The sequence below is a fragment of the Etheostoma cragini genome, chromosome 4 (genome assembly GCF_013103735.1).
Source record: "Etheostoma cragini isolate CJK2018 chromosome 4, CSU_Ecrag_1.0, whole genome shotgun sequence".
Lineage (NCBI taxonomy): Eukaryota > Metazoa > Chordata > Actinopteri > Perciformes > Percidae > Etheostoma > Etheostoma cragini.
In genome coordinates, this window is record NC_048410.1 from 28,659,244 (window position 1) to 28,669,184 (window position 9,941).

General features: G+C 45.2%; 1 protein-coding gene across 16 annotated transcripts in view; it reads left to right on the top strand.

Moving 5' to 3' along the window:
• eif4g3a (eukaryotic translation initiation factor 4 gamma, 3a) overlaps positions 1 to 9,941 on the top strand; it is a 48,306-nt gene that overhangs the window by 8,080 nt on the left and 30,285 nt on the right. For 8 of the 16 annotated variants that reach the window (XM_034869330.1, XM_034869331.1, XM_034869335.1 and 5 more), the window contains exons 2-6: positions 1,485 to 1,557; positions 2,134 to 2,238; positions 4,494 to 4,661; positions 5,680 to 5,772; positions 7,450 to 7,482. In XM_034869330.1, the coding sequence (XP_034725221.1) occupies positions 1,485 to 1,557; positions 2,134 to 2,238; positions 4,494 to 4,661; positions 5,680 to 5,772; positions 7,450 to 7,482 (472 nt within the window). The remainder of the gene's footprint in view (positions 1 to 1,484; positions 1,558 to 2,133; positions 2,239 to 4,493; positions 4,662 to 5,679; positions 5,773 to 7,449; positions 7,483 to 9,941) is intronic. The other 8 variants (XM_034869334.1, XM_034869345.1, XM_034869336.1 and 5 more) reach the window with 2 other exon arrangements.

Sequence of the window (9,941 nt, forward strand, 5' to 3'; positions counted from 1 at the left end):
AGTCAGAACAGCTTGTCGGGTAGCTCTGGATAACCTTTGTTCCACACCTGTCCCAAGTCGGATTAGCCGGAGTTCTTCCTCTAGCTCTCCCAAAAGCTCCGATCTGACGATCCCACCCACTCACCGGCCGGATCGGCTGTGCGGACGTTAGAAATAGTCTGGCTTCAAACGTTTTTTTTTTCATTTGTTACTATCTGTTTTCTACGGAAGAGGCTTAGGGCCACTGGTGAAAAAAGGATGGGAGTTCTGACTTTATTCTCAGAATTCTGAGATTAAAGTCGGAATTCTTTTCAGAACTTTTTTCTCAGAGTTAAAGTCAGAAGTCACATACATTTTTCAACAGTAAGTTAGATTAGTAAGCTCAAAATATTTGGGATCACGTTTTAGGGTTCTCTCGCCAGAAAGTCAGCAGCCCTTCCCTGTCAGATTGTCTTAAGAAAGAAGAAAGACCTCCCTCTCTCTCTCTCTCTCTCTCTCTCTCTCTCTCTCAGTGTGATTTGTGTGAAGGGAAGAAAGGAAGAAAGCCAGACATTCGGTTTCCCCTAAACCATGTGACCATGTGCGTGTGTCACAAACAACTGCCTGAGCAGGTTACTAACCACTTGTCTCAGTGTTGTCTCCTCAGTGAGCCTCAGTGTTACTGGTCTCAGAAACCTTAAAGAAAGTTATCTTCTGTTCTGCTTTCGGCTCGAACAGCACTCAAGGGTATTAATGGAAGTATGCCCGGAAGTTTTGGTTTTCTTTGACATCTGAAAAGAGATTTGAGGTTGAATAGAGTGTTAGCTTTTGCTTTTCCTTTGCATTAGTCAGATCTGCTGCTCTGCCTGTCTCCTTGCCTGAAGTGGTCCACAAATCCATTTCAGATTTTCCCTTTAACACTTGCAAAATGGTGAAGGTACACAGTGTACTCTCAGAGATGGGGCATTTTGGGCGGGGTGGTTGTGGGGGGATCCTCGAAATCAAACTACAGAGCCATTGTGGCTGAGGAGAGCCCTTTTGGATCTGAATCCGCTAAAATCCGCTTTACGCTTATGGCGTAAAAAGTGTAGAATGAACTATCTGCACAGTAAACTACTAGATCAAGTCTTTGTGTAGTTTAGTCGACAATATTTAGACATATCACTGTCTCTTGCACGAATAACAAAACATAACGTATGACAGGAATCTAATCGGACGAGTTGTCCAGACAGGTTTTTTGGTCTCTAGGGCCATGTTTACACTTCCTTTACATTGTAATTCTGTAAGCCAACAAGTCACATTCACGCTTGTGTCTGCCATGCTGGTCTTCAGTTGACCACTTGTTTTTAGACTTAGTCACTGTAGGTCCTTGTTGGGGACGCATATGTGTTCAAGAAGTGCCCGGACCACCTTGGTGCCCCTTCGCTCTCGTACTTAGCCCTGTCCACTTTTGGTCGCATCTAAAGACCAAGCGGAAGCAGGGTGGAGTTGACTTCCAGAGTTGTCCTTAACGCGTCTCTCTCCAGAATCCAACGGGGTCAGCCATCACTGGACGAGCGAATCTTCCCCACACAGCCTGGAGTTGCTGCAGTCTACAGCGTGAGTCACTGCATCCCCCCCCCCCCCCCCCCCCCCCCCCCCCCCCCCCCCCCCCCCCCCCCCCCCCCCCCCCCCCCCCCCCCCCCCCCCCCCCCCAACATATCCACCTGTCTTCTGCAGTGCATGCACAGAAAATACACACTTCAGATACAGAACACACACACCTTAGACTCATAGCTAAAGTATAGGCTGCACGTAGTTGCACACACTTTGACAGTGACTGTACCAAAAACACACACTCAGTTGCCAGATTATTGGGTACACCTGGCTAAAACTACTTCAGTCTTATGCAACACTGCCTTCATAAAGGTTGCAGTGTTATGTTTAAACTGTTTAATAGAGGTGTTGATTTAACGTTGTGGTTATTTTTGAAGCCGTTGAACTGCATTGCATTTTAACGGAGAGGTGTTTCTAGTATTGAGTCCACCCTTGCTCACAGAAACCGGGTGGACTAAATATTAGAAACTCCTCTCCCAGAACATTATAACCATTTTAATCATGCTCTGATGTAGGCTTCATGACACCCCAAAAACAACATATGAGGTGATTCTTTTGCTGTTTTTGACCTGACCACAGAGCGCCACAGACATTGCTGTTTTTTTGAGGCAGAGCGCCCAACTGAAGTTCAGTGCAGGAGAAACGCACCAGTTTCCTCCTAAGAACATTGTAACCTTTATGAAGGTAGGATTTATTGCATTCGTTTTCAAGTGTAAACCCCTTCAAGTGTACCTAATAATAATAATAATAATAATAATAATAACCTGGCAACTGAATGTGTTGAAGTATGTCATAGCGTGCAAGATGACAGTGCCTACTCAACAGTGCTTAGATTCCTTTTATTTTTTTAATGCTATATTTTAAGTGTAAACTAATTCATGTAAAAGGTTAAATTGCTTTTGCAGGCACTGTAAACATGCCTTTGTGTGTTTTTACTATTACTTAAAGAAATAGGCATGCTTCTTAGACGTAATGCTGGAAAGGTGGAAAGGTGTCTTCTTTGGCAGTTAATTAACATTCCCTGTATCGGATCTTTGTCATAATATTATTCAAATAATTCCTATTGTACTAACTTGAACCTGCCTGGGGCGTCAACATGTCGAGTTTAGGGCTTTATGAAGAGTATGATCCAGGGGCCATTTATTGTCTCGTCAGTGACCCGCCACACCGACTCTACCTCCCTAAGGAAGCAAACCCCAAGTGGCATCCTCCCTTTCTCCGAGGACGTGACAGTCACCGTCTGCAAGTGGGCATTATGCCACGCAGCGATTCATATTGAGCACTGCTGCTTTCAGACCTTCAGTGCTTTGCTGCACCATTCTGGGCTTCTTCTCCTCCGATAAGCCGTCTGTGCATTTATCGGAGAGGACGGGGATTGGTTTGAGGGCTTTGTGAGATACTGATTAGTGGCATTCCTACCATTTAAATGTTTGCTACAAAAATGTTAGGATAGGAATGTGGATTTTCCTTTTAACCTTACACTTGATGGATTTTACTCGGAGAATTTGAAGTGAGCTGGCAGGATAAATCCAAGCGGCTCCCGCTGAGACTTCCTCGACATTGTAGTGGTCATTGGTGGAAGATATTGGCTTGTGTGTGTCCGTTCTCTCTTCTTTTTATAATCTCTGGCTTTTTACGAGCATTGTAGTCTACCATAGAATTGTCCCTTTTGTTATTTGACACCCCAAAGAAGTTGTTTTCATCGATAACCCTTCTGATGTGCAGTAGGGACACATTGCATAATAAAAGCCAGTGCATGCTTAAAGACAGGCTATTCAGCTGGGAGTGTATTTATCCCCTAACACCAGCAGGTTTTATGTATCTAGCTCTGAAAGTTAGTTTCAAGGCGTTAGGCTGCAACAATGATGACACTGATGGAAATAAACGTAGCCCATGGTATTTTGTTCTCTGCAGTGGACGTGGGGCTTGTGCACTCATTTTACCCTTGTCCTCATGTACAGCTTCTATACAGCCGCTCGCCTCCCCTCCCCCACCCCATCTCTCTGGCTCTATGTCCTCCGAATCAGTCACCCGCCTGAAGCAAAGCAGGCTCCTCCCCTGGCAACAGCAGTTAGATTAGTTGCTTTATCCTAGGTCATCTGAGGGAAGTGGGCCACACATAGAAGATGGAGAGATGCAGAAGGGAGCCGGTTGTGCCTGTAGATGTGTACATAATGTCATTTTCTGACGTTAGTTTGTAAATGTTAGCATTACCATCGAAGCCGTAAAAGCTTTAACGGTCAGGGTGTGTAGAGATACAAAAAGACGAACAAAAGGCCCTGGAGAGAAAGGTGGATTGGTGGATCTTGCCAGGCTGCCTCAGTGCCTCCTGCTTAATTCCTGCAGTATCCTGTCTCATTCCCTGGTGTGTCAGGCTTGCTGCAGCAACAAGCAGCACCTGCAGTGGTGTCAGCCCACAGCTGCAGCAGCCTAGGCCCATCCTGCCACAGCACAGGCGAAGAGCCCCGTCAAACATCCTTTCTCCCTGCCACTGCTCGCTCGACTGGCGCCCGACATCCGCCCTATGTTGGCCTAAATTGACGAGGCTTCTTTAGCAGTTATTTAGCACCTTATTTATCACAGATGGGTGGGATTGTAATATGATTATTTGACCCGGTTTGGCCATATGAGGCCCAGGCATCCTTGCGCAGCATAGTTGGGCACGGCCGGCCGCAGAAGAGGCCGGAGCCCAGCGTAGCCAAGCCCCGCAGACTTTAACACCCATCCACAGCACAGGTCTTCACCTCTGCACACATTCAAGGGCTTATCCTAGGGGTTTAGCTTAATTTAAATTCCTCGGCATGAGGGAGGACTAATGACCAGTGGAATCCTGCCTCTGCTGTTCCTCCTTTAAGATCAGTGTGTGTGTTACTTCAGTCTGATATAATAGCTCGTCTTGTGTATCTATCTGTCTAACCTTACTCTTTTATGTGGTACAGGTACCCAGGCATGCTGGCCCTCCTTACACTGCTCACGACATCACAAAGGGACACCCTAACTTGGCGGGCACCCCGCCCGGTCATGCACACTCCCCGGCGCTCTCTCAGGTATCGCTACCCACAGCTTCCCCATATCGCTATCCTAAGGGCTGGGAGGCAGGCGGAGGGGTGAGTCCATCGCTGTGTCTTCCGTCAACCTATCTGCATATTCATGTTTAATCTGTCAGTTTGTCGTCTTGCCTTAATGACTTGTTTTCAGGCTGAGCAACACTAGACAACAAGATTTTATGAAAAAAAAGACACAAAGACATTGTCATGTACATGTCTAAATGTGTTTTTGACCTAAAATTTGTCGGATTGTAAGATTTAAAACCAGTTTTCTTTTTTCAAAACGTTGGATTTTTGTTTTGATCCTGCGAACGATCTGGAGGGGGCAAGCCCAGTATGCATGTGGCAAAATGTGGACTAAGACTATTGGGGGAACCCCCGGAACGTCTTGCTGTGAGGTCGTGTCACTGTGGGAGAAATCACGACAGTTATGTCAAAGGCCACCGCTCATTCACCATTAGGTTATGATATATGATCATTTGCTCCACCTAAATTCAGAATGTGGTTTGTCTTTACATAATGGAACCAGATCTATGAGCACGCAGTTAAAAGAGGTCCTGTTCTGCTCTGGCTAACAAGCATGTTGACTCCGTGACTCAGCTTCTCTAGAAGAATGTCACCATGCTTGCCAGGTCTCTAGTTGTTCCACTTCTCGCTGTTCTAGTCTAATGACCCACTCCTTACCCTAAAGCATCCCTACTCTCTCACCAGCCTTCTGTACATAGTGTTGTCAGCCAGCACAAACCTAAAATATCACCACCGTGCCAGCAGCAGCTCGGAGAGGAGCAAGCACATCTGCTTAAACCCACCTCTGCACTCTAGATGAGAAAAGAAGTAGCACAGGATTTGCGGGTACCAATTATCTCTGCACAGCACATAAACCCCAATCGAAAACAGTTTCCCCCAGCAACATCCGAAGGATGTTAGTTAAGATTGTTGCTGGTGTGTTCTTAAGGTTCCAGCTGTTCTGTGAAATGTCTTAATGACGTGACTGGTGACTGATTTCCGCGCACATCCTGTTCTGTAGATAATTAACCTTTTCCTTCGTTGTCTTTCTTTCCTTTTCTTGTTTTGATAGTCTCCATACAACCCTGGACAAAATGCTGGTTCCGCCTCTTTGGTGTATTCTCCCCAGACACAGCCAATGAATGCACAGCAACAAAGTCGCCCGGTGAGTGTCCCTCTGGTCTAGGATTTACAGCACGCCCGCCTCCCAGTTCTCAAACAGTTTGTGGCTTACTTTGACTGTTATTCAAAGTTGGAGTAACATTGATAGTCAATGATAAAGGGCCCTGGTGTTTAGATGCCATGAAGAGCTCCAAAAGTGTTGACCGGTCTCAATGTGCTCATGGCAGCGAGGCACTTTAACAGAGGCTGTCATTTTGAACGAGTTCTCCTTAAAGGCCATCAACGTTCTTTTTTTGTGTTTTTCACATGGGAACGCCCACTAAACTTTAGCAAAGCAGTGATGTCGGTTACCATCAAGACATTTATGAATAATCTTAACGCTACTGTTTGGACATAACAGCCAGGAAGCTAAGTAATGTTTCAGCAGTACATAATACTCCTAACACTCCTTTGACAGAAACTGTAATTTTACCTTGCAGAGCACGGGAATTGCTACCCCTGCCTCGATTGGATAGTTTGGTTCCAACTAATCTAAGTTACTGTAGGTAATACGCTGCCTATGGATAAGAACGTATCTAGCAACGTCATCATCCAGAACCCTATGTCAGGCCACGTGGGGAAGAGTTTTTTGAAGGAGAATAAAACTTACTTGACAATAAAACATACCTCGACCAAAATATGTGAATATTTGGATTTGAATGCACAAGGAACACTGCAGCGAAGCTTCAAAAACAATGGACTTGCCTTTTAAAGACCCCCGCGGTGGTCGGTGGTACGGTGGGTGGATCCCAAGTCTCTTATTTGACATCTCCTTGCTCCTCGCTTGAAGCGGAAGTCGTTCTGGTCCGCCTTCGGGAAGACCGTCTGAAAGCTCTTAGTCATGCCCCGAGGAGGAGCTGTGAGCGAGGATACATGCCCATACAGCTGACAAATTCACGTAACTCTTCAGAAGAAAGGAAGTCTCATCCCTCTGAAAACACATTTCCTCGTTTCCTCACTCCTCCCTTAATTTCCTCAAGGAAGGGAGGAAAGTGAAGGAAACGTGGATGTGATTTAAGGACCTGGGACGCACCCGATAATCAATGGTGGGGTACGGGACACGGGTCTACACTGGTTATGGTTGGAGTGCAACATAAAAGTTAAAAGGCCATTCCCTGTTGATGTTATCTTACTTTAAAATTTTTGTTTGAATTTAAAATGTAAAGACAAGCTGGTCTGGTTTTAGTGTAGCCAAAGGAAAGCCATTAAAAAAACCGTTTTTTGTGAAAATCTCCCACCACAACAAGACATTTCCAATCTTATATTAACTCTGCCAACATTCTCTGTACAACACACACGCACACACCTGCATACCTAGTAAGCATTATTTATTCATCCTGCCTGGCTCCTGCCCAGCCCCCATCAGCAGAGCAAGGCTGTGTGGTTACAGCGGTGAGGTTTACCACATAAGAAACTGGAAATGACTTCCCACTGCAATATGCTTCCCCACATAAAACTCCAACATCTCCAACATCCTATCTAATCTAGCGTGGTATTTAAAGCAGCTGTTTGGGTCTGAGAGCATGTCTCTTTAAAGCTTTGTGTGGTCGAGTACTGTTTTTTAAAAATCATCTGCCGCCATCGCTCATCTTATCTGTGTCTCTCTTATGCTCTTTCTTCTCCCTGCTTTACCATCACTGCTTCAATCTCCTTGCTGGACCTCTCCTCCCTCCCCCACCAGTTTGCCACGGGCCCTCGACCAACCCACCATCAGGTAATTTACCCCCGCTGAACGCCCCTCCTGCTCCCTCTCTTGCATCGTCCTCATCAAAGCAGTTTTTGCTGGTACCTGCTGGCACAGGGCTGTTTGTTTCTTAAAACAGTCTCCGATTTGAAAGCCTTCAAGGATCTTGGATACAGTTAACAAGGTTTTCACTATTAGGGGATTTTCTGAGCTCGCTGCTATTTCATCAACATATCCAGCCAGGTGCACAGAACAGTTTCCTGACTGTGTATTTGCATTATTCATGTTTATTAATACTGTATGCAGTTCATTAATGTGACACAGGATATTAGGGAGTGAATATCAGTTCTCCTGAGCGGCTGACACCAATTTAATTATCAGAGCTTTGCTAGTTCCTCTTCTATTTATATGTCTTTTACGCAGAAATACAGTGTGAAGTGTCATTATTTCTTTTAAATTAAACTACCAATGTATACAGGAGACGACTTAATGACGGCACATTTGATTCGCCAATGTAGCCTAAGCCCCCCCCCCTGGGGAAAAAGTCCTTGGGCGAACACTGAAGTGTGTGTCTGTGTTGATGACACCCCAACGACTGGTGTTATTAGATTATGAGCGGCATGTTAATGTGTTCATGTTCTTATGCCGCTGTTTGTTTATGACCGCGTGGATGCTAAGAGTCTTAGACATGTCTGGGAGCTGACAGTAAGTCCATGTGACTTCCTGTTATCTTTTGTGTGGATTTTCTCACCATATTGATTCATGCAGCTGCGCACTTTGAAGATCGCCGTGGTATTCACACCCAAACATGTACCTCGTGTAACGTGTCTAATATCCTCACGTTCCGGAGGCTTCTGTGTGGACACATCTTAACAGACTATTAATAGTACGGTGTCAAAGTGTGGTGGGTGTGTTGGCCCGCGATAGTGTGTACACACACAAGCAGAAATGCATGCTCCGGCTGTCACAAACTGGCGCCGGGATTTCTTGTGCCGCCACGGAAGTGGAGTCGGAAAGCAGATGAAGCCGAACAGTGGCCTTTTATATCGATGGTGAAAACGGCCATTGTCCCACCGAAACACACTCAATGCACAGTAAAGGGTGCATAGAGATCAGAAAATGATTTAATTTGGCCGTAGCATGAGTCGGTATTCAAACAAGCATGATCATTATTTCATTTTTCCCCCTCCACTTATCGGTGTAACTGACTTCTTTTGTTCGTGTGTTAACCAAAAGGTCAAAGCAAGTGGAAATTACACTAAAACAAACTACTGTGGTTTCCTCCAGAGAACTATTAAGAGGTTAAATAACTCTATTAAGCTTTTACCCTTGAGTGTTTCCTCTTGTTTGGGCTCATAAGTGGTCATTTCAAACAATTCTGTGAACTGTACAGCCTTCATATGTACTGTACGTTCATCCACGTTAACGTTAACATGCTGCATACAGGTCATGATGGTGACATAGAACTAGCTACTTGCTGACAGTATTTAGTCAACATTTCATAGTAGAGAAAATATTAAGAAAACTCCAAAAGGTTCAGTGTGTGTGTCGAAATCACTTCTCTGCGACAAAGTGAAAACATCAGCTCACATCTGCCAAAGGAAACAAAAGGTTTTTACCAAACAGTCATTTATAGAGCTAGCCAAACTACCAGGGCACTGAAGAATGGAATGCTTTTTTATTCACTGTTAAATAAATGAATAAATACATAAATAAATTTATAAACACATAAATGCCTTTTGAAAGGCCTCATGAAATAAATAAATAAGGCAAAAGATAGTTAAATAAATGTAAATATTCATATAAAAAGAATTAGTGAATAAATATATTTAAAGGTTTTACTTTTATTTTATGGTACTTTTATTTCATAAATCCACATTATTTATTTCTGTGGACTTTTATTTCCTAATGCCACGTTTATTGATTTTCCTATCTATTTATTTCCAGTTCTTATATGCAAATCAGGGGGCGTGGCTATCTCTCAAGTTCAGAACAGAGCCGTGCTCTGTAGCCAGAGTGGCAGCGTAGTGGTTCAGTTATCCCAAAATAGGGGACTGTGGGCCGGCCACAGAGCACCGCAAACTGCCGGTCGCATTGCTCCGTCAGCTCAGGGCTAGTTGGTGGTTCAATTGTCCCAGAATAGGGGACTGTGGGCCGGCCACAGAGCACCGCGAACTGCCGGTCGTATTGCTCCGTCAGCTCAGGGCTAGTTCGTGGTTTAGTTACCCCAGAATAGGGGACTGTGGGCCGGCCACAGAGCATCGCGAACTGCTGGTCGTATTGCTCCGTCAGGTCAGGGCTAGTTCGTGGTTTAGTTACCCCAGAATAGGGGACTGTGGGCTGGCCACAGAGCACCGCAAACTGCCGGTCGCATTGCTCCGTCAGGTCAGGGCTAGTTCGTGGTTTAGTTACCCCAGAAAAGGTGACTGTGGGCTGGGTGCGGAGCACGGCTCTGCTCTAAATGTGAGAGAAAGCCCCCCCCCCCCGAT